Source organism: Musa acuminata, chromosome BXJ1-4, assembly GCF_036884655.1.
Source record: "Musa acuminata AAA Group cultivar baxijiao chromosome BXJ1-4, Cavendish_Baxijiao_AAA, whole genome shotgun sequence".
In the NCBI taxonomy this organism is placed as follows: domain Eukaryota; kingdom Viridiplantae; phylum Streptophyta; class Magnoliopsida; order Zingiberales; family Musaceae; genus Musa; species Musa acuminata.
The window spans coordinates 27,445,718-27,466,795 of record NC_088330.1 but is presented as its reverse complement, the minus strand read 5'-3'; the positions used below and the strand labels follow the sequence as shown (position 1 = coordinate 27,466,795).

The 21,078-nt window shown below is 39.0% G+C and overlaps 1 protein-coding gene across 5 annotated transcripts in view; it reads left to right on the top strand.

Annotated features, from left to right (window-relative positions):
- The window catches only part of LOC135584213 (inositol hexakisphosphate and diphosphoinositol-pentakisphosphate kinase VIP2-like), a 94,753-nt gene that overhangs the window by 38,503 nt on the left and 35,172 nt on the right, over positions 1–21,078 (top strand). For all 5 annotated transcript variants that reach the window (XM_065171481.1, XM_065171487.1, XM_065171494.1 and 2 more), the window contains 6 exons: positions 2,005–2,079; positions 7,951–8,036; positions 8,156–8,362; positions 8,446–8,545; positions 8,633–8,703; positions 18,658–18,739. In XM_065171481.1, the coding sequence (XP_065027553.1) occupies positions 2,005–2,079; positions 7,951–8,036; positions 8,156–8,362; positions 8,446–8,545; positions 8,633–8,703; positions 18,658–18,739 (621 nt within the window). The remainder of the gene's footprint in view (positions 1–2,004; positions 2,080–7,950; positions 8,037–8,155; positions 8,363–8,445; positions 8,546–8,632; positions 8,704–18,657; positions 18,740–21,078) is intronic.

Here is a 21,078-nt window from a genome sequence, read left to right as displayed (position 1 = left end):
CTTTTTGGTTGGAGAGTGTTATCTCAATTGGTCCTTGTGGTCAACTTTTCTGTAAGATATGTGGTCAACTTTTCTGTAAGATATGTGGTCATTGCTATTGTTTTAAGAAGCCCATTTTGTATTGACATGTGCCATCTGTATCCGGTGTTCATAGTTGGTCCTTCACACATGTTGGAAGTTGTAACCATGGATTCATGTGTTGTTACATAGCCAAAGAATTGGTTTTTGTGTTCATTTTGTGACCTGAAATTGTTGTGAATGAGGTCTAACGGCTAAATATCTTTCCTTACCCTTGAATTATTTAGATATTCTAACGTCAGACCAGTACAACACTAACCCATACAACAGGGCTTATAGTTTGGACTTTGGAACCAAATTAGGCTTTGATTCAAACCTTAAGGGAGTCATACAATTGAGAGAGAATGGTGATTCCATGCCCTTGAATTTGATAGACTTTCTGCTTGACCATTGTTGGAGGGGGTTTTTCATGGATTGCCAATGATTATGTCATGTTGGATGGTTGGGGGTGCCATTCCATTGTGCGGTCAGCATAGTGAGGAGGTTGTTCCCACAAATGTTACTTTCTTGATGCCAATTGATGTTCCATATCTTTACAATGGAGAGAGTAACTTGTTTAGGGTGACGTTTCAAAAACTTGTTAGAGCGGTACATGCCCATCAATATATTTTCATCCAACCAGCCAATGGGATGGAGATTGAGCAATATCTTCTGGTCTGTTCTCGAACACGGATTAGAGGGTGGTAACCTTAGTGGATCGAACGGTAAGTTTAAAACTGGGAGCTGATCTACTCATTGCACACAATAAAACAAAGACTTGTAGGCCTTCTAAAACCCCTTGCCTTTCCTTCTTTCACCTCTCTTCACTTCCTCTCTCAATCACAATATATTTTTCCCCAACTTCTCTCCCAAACTCTTTAAACTCTAGCTCTCTCAAATTTAAGTTAATGTCAACCAGTTAAAGCTTCATTCTCCATAACTCAATTTGGTTTTTCTCGAAGACAAGGTAAATCAAAAGCTTAATATCCAAATTATTCACATGTAGTTAGTAGCAAGAAGTTTAGTTCTTATATTTTGTTGTCTGAAAACATAATTATTTCTTTAATTTAGGTTAGTTTTAGGCATTTTATTAAGAAAGTTGGGGCTAGATCTTATTTTTTTGTCTACAAAATAGATGTATTGATTTGACCGGCATTTGAGACAATCATTATATTTATTTAAAGGAGAACATGACTTATGTCACTATGTTCTGAAATATGCTTTGAACTAACCTTCACCAAGTAATAGAGACAATGTGCTTTTTTAACCTTGTATGGCACATATGTTAATTGTACTTAAATTAAATGACTAAGATTTATTGCACTAAGAAAATAATTAATTTGTATCAATATGTAGATGTGGAACTTCTGGTCAAGTCACTAAGGCCCATAATAACCTTTGAGTACTAGTGCAAGATTAAATCTAGAAAGCAACCTCTCACGGGGTTTTCACTTATATTCTTATTTTCTTTGCATGTGGTTGAGGGTAATCGGATTTGACACTTGAAATGTTTGGTGCTTGGGGATGCTAGCCTAGTTAGCCAAATATCCCTAGGTTGAGTTCCTAGTCTTGACCATAAAGGTTGTTCTCATTTTGGCACCATTATACATGATACCAAGGTATGCAGTACCGAATGGTACCGCCCGGTATGGGCAGTACGTACCAGTCTGATGGCATACCGGTACGCGGACCGCCTGGTACTGTTACAGTGCTACAGTAGTACACTGTAGCACTGCTACAGTATAAAAATTATAAAATAGTTTGGTACATCAGGGTGTACCTCTCGGTACACCGGTACCGTACCATACCGAGCCAACCTCGAAACACCGGTACGGTATTGCATACCTTGCATGATACCACTAAGATAATCACTTTTTATATGTTTTTAAATTTTAATTATATTGTCGTACCATCTATTTACTAAACTATTTGTCATTTGTTGTACAGGTTAGGTATCCGGTTCTATTAACTCCAGGAGAGAAGCAAATGTCAAGGGATGTTTGTCTTGCTTTTCGCCAATTGGTAATAACTCTAAAATTTGAGCCCATGTCTTTACGATTTCATTTTCTATAGAAAAAATGCTTATTTTGATTTTAACTAATATTTACTAAGATATGTTGACGGGACCTATCAAGTTTTTACATTGATTTTTTATGCTAAATAATTTAGTAAGCTTACAATATGGTGGACATCGTGTTTAATATTTTTAAATGTAAAATATATAATGGAACTAGAATGTTGTAATGTTTTATTATTTGTATTATTCAAGTAATTTCACATATAAATTGGCGTGGAAAATCATGATGAGCATTAAAGAAATTTAAGATCAAATTGATTGATCAGACTGCATAAGAGGCATTTGATGTTCAAGTTTCAACAATATAACAAACTGAAATTATCCTAATGCATAAATAATGAAGTAAAATAATAAAATAAAATTTTTATAATAATAAAAAATCTACAACATTAAGATACTGATCAAAATTTTAAACTATTAATTTTGTAGAAATAGTTTATCTCTCAATTTTCCTTCGGTTTTTAATATAATGTTTAGCTTATAATTTAAAATTTTAAAGTTATATTATGTTAATATTTGCTTATTAATATTATATTGATTTTTTTCATGGTTTTAGTCAAGGTTTGCCTTACCAATCCGAACTAGTGTCTTGATCGACTAGCGGCATGGTACGTGCCACCGTGTATTGGTGTACTAAGTGTTGGCATGGTGGGGCATGTCGACAGCCTAGATTAATGCCAAAAATTGCTTCAATTTTTTTTGAAAAATAGAAAAACTTATACAAGGGTTTTAGGTTGTAAATAAATATAAAATTAGTATAATTTCAGTAAAAACATTCTAAATAAGGAAATAATAGTTGCATATATCTTTTTTGAACATGTTTCGGATTGTTCTTCCATTGGTTTGAATTGTTAAATTTTGAGTTAAGCTTTAAGATTCAAATGAATGAAATAATAAATTGATTGATCGATAGATACACTTGGTTTTACCATAAAAAATAACAACGGGACCCCATGGTCGATGGATCAGGGTCCACGATCATGTATCTGTATATGAATATAATATGTTTGATATACCCAATCCTGAAATTGATCCTAGATATAGTATACTGATACATCGTATGTCCTTGGTGCATCAATGTGGTGATGGTCGTAGTCTAATCATCATTCACGACACATGTCTGAGGTGCTCTTGAAGTAAGTACGATTGTGGTATCTATTACTTTCGTTGCTGATTTGTAGCTTCGTATTATAAGATTGGTCATCGTACTATTGTCTGGAGAAGAATAACAAATTATCACTATACTGCTATTGGATATAAGACTCTACATAATACGATGATTGGGAATGTGATGAGCTTCGCTCTGTGTCTATGTCGTGTACATTTTGTCGCGTCTTTTCAAAATCATCCATTGCCTTCTTCTCCTTTTGTGTATCAAGTTGACTAGTACCTCGTTGAGATCCATGATCTGAATCTTGGGTGGCATATATAGAATATTGCTTCTCAGCCCATGCACCACTATTAAACTGTGTATACAGGACCATTGACTTCTTGTCATCGTTGATATCGTCAATCGAGGCACTATTGTCCTTGTCGTCGTCATGTTTACGGACCGAGCGAGTTGCTGAATGCGATTGAGAAGTCTCGTCGTTTGACTTGATTCTTTCAATGGTATCATTGATGTTATTGTCTTCCCTTTTTCTTTTGCCTTTGTACGCTAGGTGGACGATTATGATGGTTAGGTGACGCTGGTTTCTTAAGTAATCTGAGTTGACGTTGCTTGGCTCCATCCATCGCGTTTTGATCGAGGGGGATCTTCCTCCTGTTGGGGGTGTGTTTCCTCTTCTTTTATTGCCTCGATGATAAAACATGATCTTCGAGGGGGATCTCTTGCCTCATCAAATAAAGGATCCTTTTGATTCATTATTGCTTCGACTCCATTTTAACATTGGCTGTGAATCTTTGGTGTAATATTGGAGGTTGATGGGATGACTCTTCACCTCCTCTGACTCATTCTCTAGCTCGACATAATACATCAGAAACATTAACCGATATATGAAAAACCACTTGTTTGTTGCAATACACAAGAAAATTGATAATACTCATTATTGTTGTCCTTGTCCAACTATCATACATAAGTGTTACCCTATACTCGTCCTACTGCCTACTGAAAGGATTGATCTAATCCTTCAGTTCAACTACTTCCTCATTTAAATAAACATTGTGGGTATCCTTTAGTGTTGGAGGTTGGATCCCCATGTTAGCCTTTTGGATCGAAGACACAATGCTATGATAATATAAACCTTGGGCTGTGTTTGTTGGAATCCTGTGGAAGTTGAACCACTTAGCTATTGCCTTGCAAATATCCCTCTTCTTTTCTTTTGTATAAGCATCGTTTATTTGTGTTTGCTTCGCTATTAGTGGAGGATAGGCTTGTGGATCAATATTAGCAATATCTAGTGTTGACCTCTTATCAAGTCCTTGTATAAACTCATGGATTCCACCTTATTTCATGCTATTAATCCGGCTCAACTAACGAGGAGGGGCAGTTGGCTACCTTATGCTTGCCGATCTCTGGAATCCTTGTGGCGCAGACCCATTTCCACCACCATACTCCTATTATGAGTTAGGTCGTCAATGCCTTATTGCCTTCTTGTACATGTATCGATGCTCCATTGATGCATGAATACCTCCTCTAAGATCCAAGCCGATATTAGCGATGCAACCCTCATATTCATCATAAATCGATTTCTATGTAGTCTTGTAGTATTCTTTATGTTCCTTGGTCTTCTTTTTAATTGTATCTTTCCTCTTGTTTGTTGTAGTTTATTTTGAAATAATTGACGGACCTCTGTCGGAATCTTTTTGCATTTTGCATTATCGGGAAGCCCGTCGGCCAAATGTATCTTCAACCGAGTTATTCCTCTAACTCAACCGATGTAGTCACTAATCACAATGAATGTACTGCTAATGATAACAGTTTCCGTTTATCTTTCGGGCATGATCCCAAGCGTCATCATGTGCTTATTTCTTTGGTGTCATGTCCTTGCCAAGATTGAATCAAATAAATAAGCTACGATTAACCCGAATTTTAAATACCAAGCTATGATTAGATGTAATGAATCATATTTTATCACTTTAAACATGTCAATTAACCTAATAAACATTAAATACATAGAATTGACCCAATATAGGTCAAATTACAATAAATTTATAATTAATTACTTCCTAATTAGTCTTCTTTTACCACTATAAATATGTCAAACACCATAATAATTGTTAAATACATAGAATTGACCCAATTTAAGAGCAAATAATGGTGAATTCATCTTAAAAGACACTAATTACAATATTAAAAACTTAATTAATCCCTATTAGTTTTATTTTACTACTATAAATATGTAAAACACCCTAAGAGGCATTAAATACATAAATTTGATCTAATATAAGTCAAATTACAGTGAAATCATAATTAAATACATTAATCACAACATTAACATAGTTAATTACTTCCTAATTGTTCCTTTTTCATCACAATAAATATGTACATTTTAATAGGCATTAAAGATATTGAATTGCCCTAATATGAGTCAAATTTTGATTAATTCATCATTAAATAAACTAGTCACAATATTAACATAGTTAATTACTCCCTAATTAATCTTCTATGACTATTATACACATGTCAGACACCCTGATAGGCATTAAAGACATTGAATTAGCTCATTATAAGTCAAATTTTGATTATATCATCATTAAAATCACTAATTACTATATTAAAAAAATAATTAAAACCTAATTAAATCTATTCTTCTATCTCAAACATACAAATCATCATAATATGCATGAAATGCAAAGATTTCACCCAATATATGTCTAATTTCGATAAAGAGTATAATGAGTATTTAGGATTTATTAGTAAATTGAACTAGTGGTAGATATGTATAATAAACTTCCACCCAAGGCATGATGGATGCTTTCGGTCAAGCTCCTTTGAGCTTGTATGTGTAAGAGAGAGAGAGAGAGAGAGAGAGAGAGAGATTGCTGCTGTAGATCCAACATAGAAAATAAAGAAGGAATAAGTGTCTGCCTTGATCAATTTCCCCTATTTTTATTCTAATTAGTTTTCAGAATCTGAAACCTCTATTTACTTGGTTTCAGTTTCTCCTGAATTAAAGAATTTTTATTTTTTATTTTTAATGAAACATGAAATTTGTTTTTAATAAATTTTGGGACTTCTTTTAATTATAGAACCTAAAGAATTAAATTTCACCATTTTCATGAACTAGGTATGATTAATTTTTCTATTTTTTGAATATACACAGCAACTTCCTTTATTGTCTATTTCTACCTAAACATTGAACTTTATGTTCCCATTGTAACTTTTAGCCAACTGTGTAATTCTCAATGTTTGTCATCTCTTATCATGTAGTCATATCGGTCCTTGGCCGAATCGGTACGTACTAGTCAATATCGTGTATTGGTACATCGAAACTTGTGGTAAATAAAAAATTCGGATGAGAAATCTGCTAAAATTAAAATCCTATTTCAGGATTTTTTCCTAATTTCTTGGTATATCAATTAAATTTAAAAAAGAATAAAATATATCTAAGCCATAAAGTGGATATAAATTCTAGGCTATATATTCCTTAATTAATTAAATTTAAATAAGAAACATGGTGTAATGTGCTTAAATTCCTTAATTATCACTCATTAGGTCTTAATCATGCTTGATCTACATATTAATGAGCCTCTAATTGCCCATTAAACATGGGAGGATAAGCTTGTAAATCATGCAGGAAGTGAATGCATGATTGATCTATGCTAATCTTTCTTAAATACCTCTAATTAAGTCTTTATTAATCATTAGTCCCTAAAATCATGAGGTACCAATATTCTTTACACTAATTGAATGAACTGATAAAAAACATATAGAGAAGTTAAATACCTTCAATTGAAGGCAAATTCCAATGGATTTCGAGTTTGAATCCCACTTTATCCAAATCAACCTCCACTAATCGTCAATTAAGGAGATTAAATATGTTTAATGAGATTGTAAGAGTGAGATTGATTTCTTTTAATCATGTATATTTTCAATATTTAATTGCTTCTTTTAATACCTCTCTCAGTTACTCTTTTGTTCCTTTTCAATTTTGTAAATCTAGGTGTGATTTCTAAGATGGTCACTAGTTTCTACAAGAGGAGTCTATCACAGAGATCGTATTTCAATGTGAATTCAATTGTTTGTATTGAAAGTTGCAACTTTAACTGGAGAGTGTTAACAATCCTACTCCTTTTTCTAACAGAAACGAGGTTGAGATCCTCTCTAACATTGTACCCACAAACATTGCAATTGGAAGTTCAGAACTGAAGGTGCAGTTGCATGAGATTTACAATATTTTAGCATTAGTGCTATTGATATGGCTAAAGAAACTGGAAAAGTTCTACCAAAATATTTTCCTTTTCCATTCCACCATCATCCCATGGCTATTGTCGACCATCCACAAACCCCAGCAGCAGTAGTCCAGAGCTACCAATAAGAGAAGAGGAGAGAACAAAAAAAATAAAGAAATTCATGCTCTCTACTACAATAAGAGAAGAAAAGTTTGCGCAGCCATCTTGGTGTGGCAACTCTTTTTGGGATAAGAATCCTTTATAAGAGAGTTATCTAAATGCAGAAGTAATAGGCCCATGTGATCCATGCATCTCCCTTAAAAATCCTCTTCTTTCCTTTCATGTGGATTAGTAAAAAGAAATAACAATTGGAACCTAGCTTATTGCATAATTTTGGTGTCATGCATTTTATTTGTATAGAGTCCTGACTAAGTGGTTTCTTTGCTTCATGCTCACTTTTTGTATCTGTGGTGTTCTGACAGGTTTGTGGCTTTGATCTCTTAAGGTGCGAAGGAAGGTCTTATGTATGTGATGTAAATGGATGGAGTTTTGTGAAGAACTCTTACAAGTAATCCTGTGTCTTTGTGGTCTATACTCCGTTGGTTGAATTTTAAATATGGATGGTTATACTTTTCATAGTTTCACAAATCTAGTATGTATATTTTAAGAATCACCTTTACTGTTTAGGTATTATGATGATGCTGCATGCGTTTTAAGGAAAATGTTTCTTGATGCCAAAGCTCCCCATCTTTCAACTACAATTCCTCCTAACCTTCCATGGAAAGTTAACGAATTGACCCAATCTTCTGAGGGACTAACACACCAAGGAAGTGGACTTATTGGAACATTTGGGCAGTCAGAGGAGCTTCGTTGTGTTATAGCTGTTATCCGTCAGTAAGGACAGGTTTTACTGCTTTAGGATGTATGTTCTTTTATGGCCTCATTTTCTAAATTTTATTATCACAATTTCATCCTAGTGGTGATCGGACTCCAAAGCAGAAGGTAAAATTAAAGGTGACAGAAGAGAAGCTACTAAATTTAATGTTGAAGTACAATGGTGGAAGGGCAAGAGCTGAGGTGTTCTTTGACATTGAGTTACAATTTTCACATTTATTGGAACATCTACCTTTATATAGTACTTATTTGTCAATAATCTTATTGCAGACAAAGCTCAAAAGTGCTGTACAACTGCAAGATCTGTTGGATGCTACACGACTCCTTGTTCCACCCACAAGGTATAGAATCAAAATCAATTGCTTATGTTGATCTCTACAATTTTCAATGCTAATAATCAGCATCTCTGCACCTGGTGCAAAAGATATCCTGTGCTGAAAATTGTTCTTGGAATGCAAATTATGTCACTGAAACCATTAACCCTGGGAAAGGCGACTTTCATGTTTAACAACTGATTAGATTTTACTGGGTTGAGTATCATGAACTTGCTAGTACTTTGCAGCAAAAGGATATTCTTCCACTAGTAAGTTGATGCATAGATCTAATTCATGATGTGTGGTACATTTATGTAAGACTGGAGAGTAGTTTACTGTACAAATAATTACTGATGGTAGTGCTAACTTTAAGTGGGCTAGTGTATAGTTAATGAATAGCGAAGGATATTTTTTTGCACATTATGTCTGGCTTATTGTATTGGCTTAATAGATATTGGGTATATTGCACTCGTGAAGAGGCCTATAGCAAAGGCATAGAGTATAATTCATTTCGTTTATAATCATCATTGATGTAAAGATTCATAGGGGAGCTCCTTTAGCTAGGTGTCACTTGATTTGCCATGAACTTAATATCCTTGAAATTGCTCCGGTAAACTAGAGAAAGACTGGTCTCAAGGTGGTGTTTGTATTTATTAATGTTATGCTATTTCATTAGAGGAGAAAATTGTGGAGACACATATTATCATATGGATTTTTTGTTGCAATGGTTTAATCATTTTTGTAGTGAAGCGAATGCACGTTGTTTTTCATTGGATTGGTTTGTAGAAAACATGGTTTGTTATATCGGTCCGTACTGGTGTATTGACCAACATGTCACAGACTTAGCTGGATTTGCCTAAATCGTGAGGCACCATTACGGCCAAGACGCGAACTTAGCTGGAGTTGCCTAAGCCGCGAAGCACCCTTGCGCCAACTTCTCGGACTTAGCTGGGATTGTCTAAGTCATGAGGCGCCCTTGCGACATATGCGTCCACAAAGGGTCAGCCTAGTTGCAACCTCGTATAGGTCCCAAAGGACCTGTAAAATAGAAAGTTGATTAGATTGAAAACGGGCGACAGACACGTCCCAACGTCTCGTAAAGAGGGAAGCTTTACAAGCAATTCAGCAAGCACCTTGTGTGCATAGGAGGAAAACAAAGACTTTAGAAGGTAGAACGAACAGTAAGTCCACAAACAACTGCTCATCGGGTGCCGAGCGCGAAAGCAAGTTCCTGTCAAGTTAACGTGCGAATTTGTGAAGAGTTTTTCAACGCCCGGCAATGTACCAAAGTCCCATGCAGCCTGTGCCACTCGGGGGGTTCCAGGGTGCTGAGATGGTTGATGTTTCACGAGCAGCTTTGGCTTGCAGAAAACAAGTCGTGGCACATAAAAACAGAGCTGTTTTGGGCAGTTCGGCCTGGCACGACGAGCAATCGCACTGCAGCGCTGCAACCTGTTTGAACATGCATTTTTACAAGAAAAAACACACAAAACTAAGAAAAAACATGCTGCTATGTTTTGGTACAAGCATGCAAAAGCGACGAACAGTTCGTTGAACGAAGTTGTTGCGGGTGCGCGATGACCCTTCATGACAAGCTGTTGGTATGGTATGGTGTGTACCAAGCTGTACCGAGCATACTGACACATGGTACATGGGGGTGTATCGATGTATTGCCCATACTGGTCCCTTGTCGGATTGGTATGTATTGCTCGTATCGAGCGGTACATCATGGTACGATGAACCTTGGTAGAAAAGACTTTAGGTAGGGGAATAGGAAGGCACTCCCTGATGTCGAGAGATTTGGGCCCTACTTTGTAGCATTTCTTGGTGGTGGGATACTCAAATCTCCAAACATATTTTTATGACAAGCAAGAATATACTTTAAAGTTATTGTTTATAAACTTTCTACAGTTGGATTACACTGAATTAGATTTACTATTGAAATCTCATGTACTAGCTGTGGCACATCCTTGCCACTGATCATGACCTCTTACTGGTTCTTCATAATATCATTATAAGATTTGGCACCAAATGCCTCAAACTCAACCGATGAGGTAAGTTATGAATTGATTATGTTATTATTCTTAATAAGATATGCAGAGTTATTCATTGAGGGTTGTTAGTTTAGGAAAATTTATTTCAAGAGACTTATGACACATTAAACAAGAAAACTATCGTTTTGTGTTGATGACATGGATCCTGAGCATAATTCACAAATACAGTGTATTGTTTTATCACCCAAATCATATGTACAATCTGAAGTGATTGTTTTTTTGGGATTTTATCATCACTTGATGCTAGGACAAGTCGGGGCCGTCATGTTGCATCCATAGGCCGTGGCATAACTCATCAGTTTAGTTGCCTGATTACCAAGGTAAGAGGAAAGGTCACTCATTTTAGTCAACAAACCATTGAATGCCATTGATGTGCAACAAGTTGGTTAAGAGTTAAGACAATGAGATATCTTCATCAAATCTTGCACTTTGTCAAGTCTGCAGAGATGACAGTGAGGTGGATTGTAGTTTGTCTACTGATGATGGTGGTTAGGCACTAGGGTCTTAATGTCCCACTTTGCAGACTTGAAAAAGTAAAGCACAAAACTAGGAACAGATCCACCCAATTGGTTTAGGACCAGAAAGACAAGCACAAAGGGATGGGGAGTTGAAAGAGCTCCTACAGAATATTTGAGTCAGACGAGAGTTCCTTGTGGTCATAACCTTTCGACTAGCACTGATCTCATGGGTAATACTGTAGTATTATCATGATGATAGGTTTTCTCAAATTCTTATATTCATATCGCTCACGACATTAGTATAGTGATAGCAATTGTAGTGCTACTGCACCACAGTCTGAGCAGCCATACTTGTACAATCATACTTGCTCTAGCATCCTACTATCACATAAGTGATTAATGATGATGAGAGCACAACTGTTACTACGTTATTTCATTCGTTCTGCAGTATATATTGGTATCAGATTTCATGAGATCATTTTCAGGCTATTTTAAATTTAAGCTTGATCTGTATCTCAATCACATTAAGGACATAACTTCTCGTCTTATTGGGACATGACAATCATTTTGGTGGTAGTAGGCCAATTATACGGTATGGAATTACATAATGCATGCCTTGTGTATGTATTCATTTACAATTATTTTGGTCATGTGTTTCTAATATATACCTAGCGTGGTATGCTTAGGACACAATTCATTAAGGTGTGTACTTTGTAGCATGGTATACAATTTTGAATGGTACCGCCCGATACGGGCGGTACGTACCGGTCCAATGGTATACCGGTACGCGGATCGCCCGCTACCGGACGGACCGTGCTATAGTATACATTGTAGCAGTGCTACAATGCTATAGTAAAGGAAAGAAATATTTAAAATCACTCGGTAAACCCTAGTGTACCGCTCGGTACGTTGGTACCGTACCGTACCGAGCCAACCTCGAAATACCGATACGGTACGGTATTGCATACCTTGCTTTGTAGTACATGAAAAAACATGTTTCAATTAATTATTGTCTATCCTTAGCCAAAATTTAGGTTTTTTTAGGTATTTAGTTAAATTTTAGGGTTTTTTATTAATTTTTGAATGGGACTAACCAATGAAGATTGGTCCCATCAGTGACAGTTATAGATTGGTCCCATCTGTACCGCCTAATACTATGAGTGCGTATTGGTACCACATTATCCATTTAAGGATCGATATCGGTATTGGACTATGATTTTAATTGATGGTAAGGATCATAACTCTTTTGCTCTCCCTTAACTAATCATTCATCATAGATTGTTGTTTCGCCTAGACTGATACAAAATGGACGGTATGTACCGGTTCGAGCATGAAGTGGTACATGGACCACCCTCATTTCTGGTTATCTGATCTGACCCGTTAAAAAAGGAAAAAAAAACTATTTCACGAAATGTAAACCCTCTTTGTTGCACATCCCACGAGCTTCGTTTGCTAATGTCGGTGCACATCTGGCGCTCGTTGCGCATCCTTGATTTTGGATAGGCCTCCTCCTATTACTCCTCTTCCTCCACCGTTTCCTCTTCCCTTCCCTTCCCTTCCTCCACCACCTCCTTTCTTCCTTCCTCTTTCTCTACCAACTCCTCTTCTTCCTTGTTCCTCCTCTTTCTCCATCAACTCCACTTCTTAGTCTTCCTTCTTCCTTCTCCTCTTCCTCCACCGACAATTGTTCCTTCCACTTTGAGTCTTTGAGATGTACCAATGTAATGTGTGTTGGTACACTGATATTGATGGTTATGTATCTTTGTGACCGATGTGCATGGTTGGTGCGAGACAACAAACTTTTTTATATTGTTAGTTGTCAATCCTAGGTAGAGGTGAAGTAGTTTATGTACACCTGACATCTTTTGCCTGCATCTTGAATTGATTGGCTAGCTAGTGATGCCCACAGTAGGGATATGGGTGTGGATGGTGATTTAAAAAGTCTGGGTCCATTGGATACTTTGTCTTAAATCTTTCATTTGATTCGGCTTGGATGAAGTTGGCTAAAAGAAAATGGTTCATTCCATCGAAGGAACCCATTGGCTCATTTTTTTAATATTTTAAGGGTTTGCTTGGCTTCTGTTGATCATTATCTCTTGTGGAGATACTTTCATCAATTTCTTTTGAAGCAACATGGAGAAACACCCAAATAAGAGTTCAGATTCAGGTATGTCATTCTACCCAAGGTCTGCCATACCGAAGCGTACCGCCCGTACCGGGCGATACGTACCGATCCGCCAGATTACCGGTACGTGGATCGTCCGGTACCGCTACAGTGCTATAGTATTATACTGTAGCACTACTACAGTGCTATAGTTATACTGTATCACTGCTACAGTATGAAAAAGTATAAAATTGTTCGGTACACCAGGGTGTACCGCTCTGTCACGACCTTAGCTGGAATTGCCTAAGGCGTGCGGCACCCTTGCGTGTCCGTCCGCAAAGGTCAGCCTCCCCGAAGCCTCCCATTGTCCCTTAGGACCACCAAGAGAGAGAACGGGTTAGAGAGAACGCCTCAAACGGGATCCACAAGCAAACATGTCCGAAAAACACTTCATAGACAATGCAAATTACAAACAGACTTTACAAGCTCTGAACAGTGGCACAACAAAGGGTAAAATGGTCCATTACAGACCGACAAGCTCTCGCACGTGTCTACATGACACAACCTTTATTTACAAGCCTAAAGAGGCCACCAACCCAACTAAAATGGGACTTATAAGCCTTCGGCTGCCCCTCTACATTCTGTACAAGGCATGAACATGCCAAAAGACACGGACATATATAAGCATTACATCAAACACCCTGTTTCAAAGTTTGTCCGTGACATTCTCCCCCACTTATCCTTCCGACGTCCTCGTCGAAGCCTTTGTGAACACTGCAACTCTTCGCCTTTGCTGAGTCTTCAATCTTCTGCTCCAGCTGCAATGCGCCTCCTGGCTCCCAGCTGCTCTCCGCTGCTGTTTTTGAGTAGTCGAACCTTTGATCCGCCATGCTGCTTCAACTCGCCAATGACTCTGACTCTAGTGTGGGGTTGGCTGAGTTGTGTTGATCCTTGTTGATTCCTGCGGATCTCCCAGATGAAGGAAAAGACCATCCTTACTGCGCCAGTCTCTCAGAAATTCCACATGCTGCTTGAACTGGGTGGATGCTTGTTGGAGCTTTAACGAGCATCGTCTCGCAAACTTCTGAAGTTTTGGGTCCTTCCTCCACAAAATCTGCTCATTGACTCTTCTTTCAGTTAGTTGTCACATCCAAGTAGGTTCGCATCACTTCCGCTTTCGATTGGCATTTCGTTGGGAAATGAAGCGGACAATCTACTCTCAGTAGCACTGATCACCGTTGGTGAGGATTTGACAACTATTGTCTTCCATTATCTTCGAAGGGTCTTTGAACTTGTGCAGAGCTCCTCTGCTGGATAGATAAGAGAATTGGGGTACTCGGTTTCGCCCATTCTCTTAAGAGTTGAGAAGGCAAAGGTTACTTGACTTCGCCCGCCTCCTCGAGGTTGTACTTCATGCATCGAGCTGGTTACTGTTCTTCGCCTGCTCTTTGCTCACACTATTGAAGCACTTGAAGTGTTTGCACTCCTTGCATTGAGTTAGCTACTGTGATTCACCTTCTCAATGCCATCGAACTTCTGGAATGCGGGAAGTTTTCACCCCAACTTGGAGTAATTCTCTGATAGATGAGGTCGCCTCTGGGATTGTACCGTCTTCTCCATCAACCCTGCCGCCTACTCCACTGAGTAGCAAAGGTACAGCACCGCGTACTGCCTGCTTCGTTCCTTGGTCGTGCACTCTTGCATGACCCGAAGTCCTTCACTTACGGCTGTCTTGATGAGAAGCACACTGACATCGGTCTTACGAAGTTCCTCGGCCTCTGCCCTTCAGCCTTGTCTCGGTACTTGGAGATTGCCTCTGCATGCTCCACCTCCTCGGCCCCTTTCACGACCAAGCGCTCTCCCTCCATGAGAGCAAGGGATCAATGACTTGCACGGAAGTCCCGCCTCTGCGGTACCATGGCGCTGCAAAGCCCATGGCCCTACTATCCGTCGCCTCGCATCTGCATCCCTTTTCTTCACGATCAGTAGACATGTCTCCGTGGCACTCCTCTGAGTCCACCTCCATTCTAACTGATGCTTGATTTTGGGTAGCTAAGTCCCTCTGGACTCGTCGTCGCTTCCTCGCCCCTTTCGACCCCCTGCTTCAACACCTCTGTGTTCTCCAAGCAGCTCCTTCTGGTCGATGGAAAGACAGACTGCACTCCCATGCATGGCCTCTGCCATCGCATTGTAGGGTTTGCACCGATTCTGTTTTCCATAGCTTCCTTGGTAGCAACGTTCGCTTACTCGGCCTTGTCCTCTGACTTGCCGGGCTCCCTTAAGCGAATATGAGCTCTGGAGCAGTCCAACTCTCCAGCTGCTTCGATCATACCTCTGCATGATCAAGTCCCTCCCATGGAACTCACTGGTACTTGCATTCAAACTTTTCCCTTGGTGGAACCCAGCCCCCATATGCTGATGACCAAGGTTTTCATCCGATGCAAAATTCGGTGCACGCCCGGAAGACCCGCCTCTGCGGTACCATGGCCTTCACTCCTTGAATCCATAGCCCTTCTTGCCGTCGTGTTGTTCACCAAAGCGGAGCTCCCAGTAGCTCCCGATCATACCTCCATATGATCACATCCCTCACGGGACACACTGTCGTGTGTATCGCATTGCCACGAACTGTTCCACCACGATCCGCTGCACCATGTCGCCTCCTGGTGACATCTCCATTGCATTCTGATCCTTGTGGAATAAACTCGAATTGTGAACCCTCCATGTGTGGCCTCTGCCAATACATCGCCAGGTCTCTTCCACCTTCGAGTTTGTTCGCTCCTTTGGCAATCGACCTTCATCCACCCACTCCTGGGTCACACCTAGATGAAGCACCGCTCTAGGACAGTCCGTCGCCTAGTAGCTCCCGAAGTCCCCCGACTTCACTGCAATTGGTGCACCATTGCCTGGATCCTGGGCCTCTGCCCCTACCAGCACAAACTCCGCTGCGCACCGCTTCCTTCATAGCAACTCGAATGGCAACACTGTGGCATATTCTTCAAGAGTACCCGCCTCTGCGTCCTCTTGCCCCGTGCTAAGGCCTTCTGAACCCAACTTCGCCTCCGCAAATTGAGTCGCCTTAGTTCCTCCCTCAAATGCTTCTCCGAGATAAGGTGCATGTGCCCCGAAGCCCCCTTCGTCTTTGGCACCATGCAAGATGAGTCCGCTCCAACAGAATGAATGGCCCATGGAACAACATGATCCTACTCTTGCCTCTGCAAGAGTCCATGTCCTTGACCTCTGTCTAAGGAAAGCACTGTGCCTCTGCTCCATGTTCCACCTTCTATGCTGGCTCCCTTCATGCGGCTTGGGTACTTCGCCAAGTTACACCCAAGTTGCCCCGCTCCTCGCTTCTACATTGAGTCGATGGTGGCCCTCGTGCCCACCATTCCACGGGTCAGCCCTCCCTTGAGTCCGATTTCATATCGACTCCAAGTGTGCCTTCATTTGTGTTGCTCCCCCACTTGATCTCGCAATGCATCCACCAATGCATTCTCTCAAGCGAGATCATGCGACGACTCCTCGCCGCTTGCTCAGTCCATCGAGCTTCGTGGAGTTGTTGTTTATTGAGGTACTCCTCCTCAACATGTGAAGTCCGTCTCACATGATTCTCCCTCTGGAGAGCCGGGACTTATCCCTCCTGGATAACTGTCCCATTGGAGCAACATCTCTCTTCATTTCGGAGACCACCATCCCCTTGGACTACTCCGATCTGCTGAACAAACTGTGCATTGTTCTGCCTCCTGCAAATGCACTTGCTAGATTGCGACTCCCCGTCAATACAGCCCCCACTGCACCCCTCAAGGCCTAGCAACATGCTGAACTCGTTGCACAATTCAGCCTCCTACGGACGTATCCTTCACAAGCCGAAGAGAAAGTTTCAATGCTCCATGGTACCGAGTCTCGGCCGCCTTGGGATGGCCACGAACATTCCGTCGTCCACATACAAGCCCATGCATGAGTACCAAATTCTTCGAGTTAGCAATTCCCCTCACCTCTGTGAGCTTTGCATAACTCTTTTGGTCGTTGAGCAACTCATTCCACCTTGGATGGTCTCATTCTTGCCAAGCGCCTCGCTTGCCTAGAGCACCATCAAGTATAGTTGTCAACGTTGAGCCGTAGCTCAAACTCAGCCATCCCAACCTTTGTGCGCTCCAAATTCTTCCAAGCTTGCCTGTTCTCGTGGTGCCTCTTGCGCGAAGGGTTGGCCATTCCTGTGAATGCCAATCTCAGATGCCCGCTCCTCTGAGCGACTCCTTTCCCTACATCTCCATGCCCGTTTTCCCTCAAACGGTCGCGCGTGTGTTGACTGCCCTCAACGCAGCCCCGCTTGGTCCCCCACGTTTGCATGTCAAGTGTTTCTATGAGTGCTTGTCCCGCTCTGATACCAAATGTCACGACCTTAGCTGGAATTGCCTAAGGCGTGCGGCACCCTTGCGTGTCCGTCCGCAAAGGTCAGCCTCCCCGAAGCCTCCCATTGTCCCTTAGGACCACCAAGAGAGAGAACGGGTTAGAGAAAACGCCTCAAACGGGATCCACAAGCAAACATGTCCGAAAAACACTTCATAGACAATGCAAATTACAAACAGACTTTACAAGCTCTGAACAGTGGCACAACAAAGGGTAAAATGGTCCATTACAGACCGACAAGCTCTCGCACGTGTCTACATGACACAACCTTTATTTACAAGCCTAAAGAGGCCACCAACCCAACTAAAATGGGACTTATAAGCCTTCGGCTGCCCCTCTACATTCTGTACAAGGCATGAACATGCCAAAAGACACGGACATATATAAGCATTACATCAAACACCCTGTTTCAAAGTTTGTCCGTGACAGCTCGGTCTGATATTTCTTACATAGACATGACAAATCAATATGAGTATCATTAAGATCCACATATACTGCAAGAGGAAGGGTACCTCGATGCATTTCTTGGATGCCTACTGTACATGTACAAGGTTCACTAGTGATAGGGCAAACTCAGAGAAGGCTGATGAGCTTTGGATACTTAACCAAATTTTGGAAATTTGCTTCATCACCAGTCATGATTGGAAATTTGCTTTTAGTCTTTGGGCTTAAGATTGAGATGCATTCTGGTCAACTGTGATGGTCTTACATTAAACTTGTTTATTTAATCAGTATTGTCATACATACTGATTCGCCATGTGCTTCCACTAATTAGTTGGAATATATCTTGAATTATCTAGTTAAGTAAGACTTTCTATCTTACTAGAAGTCAATTAAAGTTAAAAGTTGTTACAAATTTTCAATGTGCTAAGTATCTTTGTTGCTTCTCAAAAGCTTTTGGAGTCAGTGATCTCTTTGTTATGGTTTATATGTAAATAATAAGTTCTTTATGCACTAGGTCTGGCCGTGAAAGTGATAGTGAAACTGAAGACACTGAACATTCTGAAAAACTTCGTCAAGTGAAAGCAGTACTTGAGGAGGTATTATTCTTATTTGTTGTAGCATATATTGCTTTGCATCATGTCCTTGCTAATGTAGAAAATCATCAGTGTTTTATATGCAATATGCCAATATGTAATGAAATTTAGACTATTCTGCCTACCATGAAAGTGAAAATTATCTCATTTGGTTAAAGGTATATGCCAGTTGACTTGCATTGAATTAACTAAAGTGTATCCCCTTCTAATGTAGTATATAGGTGGAACATTGTCTTAAGGATATTCATATTAAACGTGAACAATATCTGCTTTACTTGATATGATGTATATCAATCTTGATTCTTGTGGTAGCAAAATTTCTTTGTGGGAGGTTATTGTAAGACAAACAATGTTTGACATTTATTTTTCAGTTGCAAATGGCTTAAATGACCACAAGATTTTTCAGCCCAGAGTAAAAGAACTCTTCTGGGTTAATTTTCAAGTGGGCAACTCTGTTTTATTAAAACAAGTCATAAAGTCTTACTTAAGAATCTTTTTGGCTGCATTTGGGAGTACGTTTGCATCTCAAATATGCATTTGGTGAAAGAGATTTGAGTGGATGTGCAGTTGTAGAATGTTTTGAGTATTTGGTAAACAAATGATGAAAATAGCATTTAAATGTGCATTAAAATAAAATCTTATAAAAAAATTTATATGGTCCAGATATATAATAAATAAATAATTTAATTCTTAATAAATGAATTAAAATAATATTTGGAAATAAAGAAATAAAATTTCATTATATAATAGTCAAATCATATTGGTTTCTCATTAAATCATGTCGCTACATTAAGAGAAATTGCTTGTTAAGCTGGCGGCTATTTGATCATGAAAATTAGCTATGTCATAAGATACATTGCTATTAGAGTTCGTACCACCCTCATTTATGTCATTACAATCATCAATTTACAATACCATAATTAGGTTCTAAATTTGCTTTAGCAAAATGAGTATTATTAATGGCAAGGTTTGTCATGCCATGGAGTACTGCTCGGTGTGGGCAGTATGGGCCGGTCTGATAGGGGACTAGTGTGGGTAGTACATCAGCATGTCTCCATGTATCATGTGTCGGTACGCTCTGTATGACTTGGTATGAAATATACCGACAACTAATCAGTACACCGATACGGGATTGGTAAGGTGAACTATGATTAATGGCATCATCTTCTGTAGATGTGTAAAGTCATCGTCGCAAGTTCGAACCACAATTTGCACTTCCTTGTCTTATAGATAGCTTGACATATTCTTCAATATTTTTCATTTCCTTTTCAGTACACTGAATGCTTACTCAATTTCTGAACATAGTGAGGAATGAGCATGATTGAACACTTCTTTATAACTTGTAGGTCTAAGGCCCAGATAACCTGTTGGATTAGGATATCCAGCATCTAGCAAATAATATTTACCTACAAGAATAATATAAATTTAATCAATGTATAAAATACATTTAACATTATTGTGCCAAACTATTAGTAACAAACCTGGAGGAGGATGAGGAAAACACAAATCATGTCTTCCAAAAGCTTCATATACAATGTGAGTATCATGAGCAGTGCCCTCCAAACTAACCCAAATTTGATCATGCACAGGAACTGTAGCAAGAATGTGAGTACCGTCTATTGCACCAATGTAATCAAAAAACAAAAAGAAGCATTTATTAAGGACTTTATTTTTGGTATTTTTATTTATATAATGCAATCATATATTACCTTGAAGTATGGATAATATCTTCGATCATTCTTTATCTTTTGTGGAACTACTTTAAATTGTTGATCGGATGGTTGGATCAAATTCTTTCACATGTCACACACTATTTGTAGAATCATTCCAAAGTACCTGCTTATGGTCTCCCCAGAATATTGAAATTGCTCTTGTGCTAACCTATTACTTATTACATTTCCTAAAATATAGAGAAATATAGCAATCATTTTGGTAACACCAAAACTCGTAGATCCTTTAAGACCAAATTGCATTTCCAAATTTTATTAATCTGTCATGACATATAAATTAAAGATCAATTTAGTTGTATCAATATTTAAAAAAAATAAAATTAGTTGAAACTAAAATATTCTTATATACTTACATTCTTGAGGTCACTCTAATTTTGCTTAGAACCTGTGACACTAAAGTCAAACTCAAAATTTTTATATTTAATTATTGTAAGTTCAGTGAAGAATTTCCAAATAAGCCCCATTAACTAATATATTTTAAAATTTTACTTGATATGAATTGTATGAAGTTCATATACCTGAGACTTAGTTCTCGATCGAATTGCTATAGGTATTTCAAAAAGATCATCAATATTCTGATATAAAGATAATTCATTTGTGATCTTGTTTTGA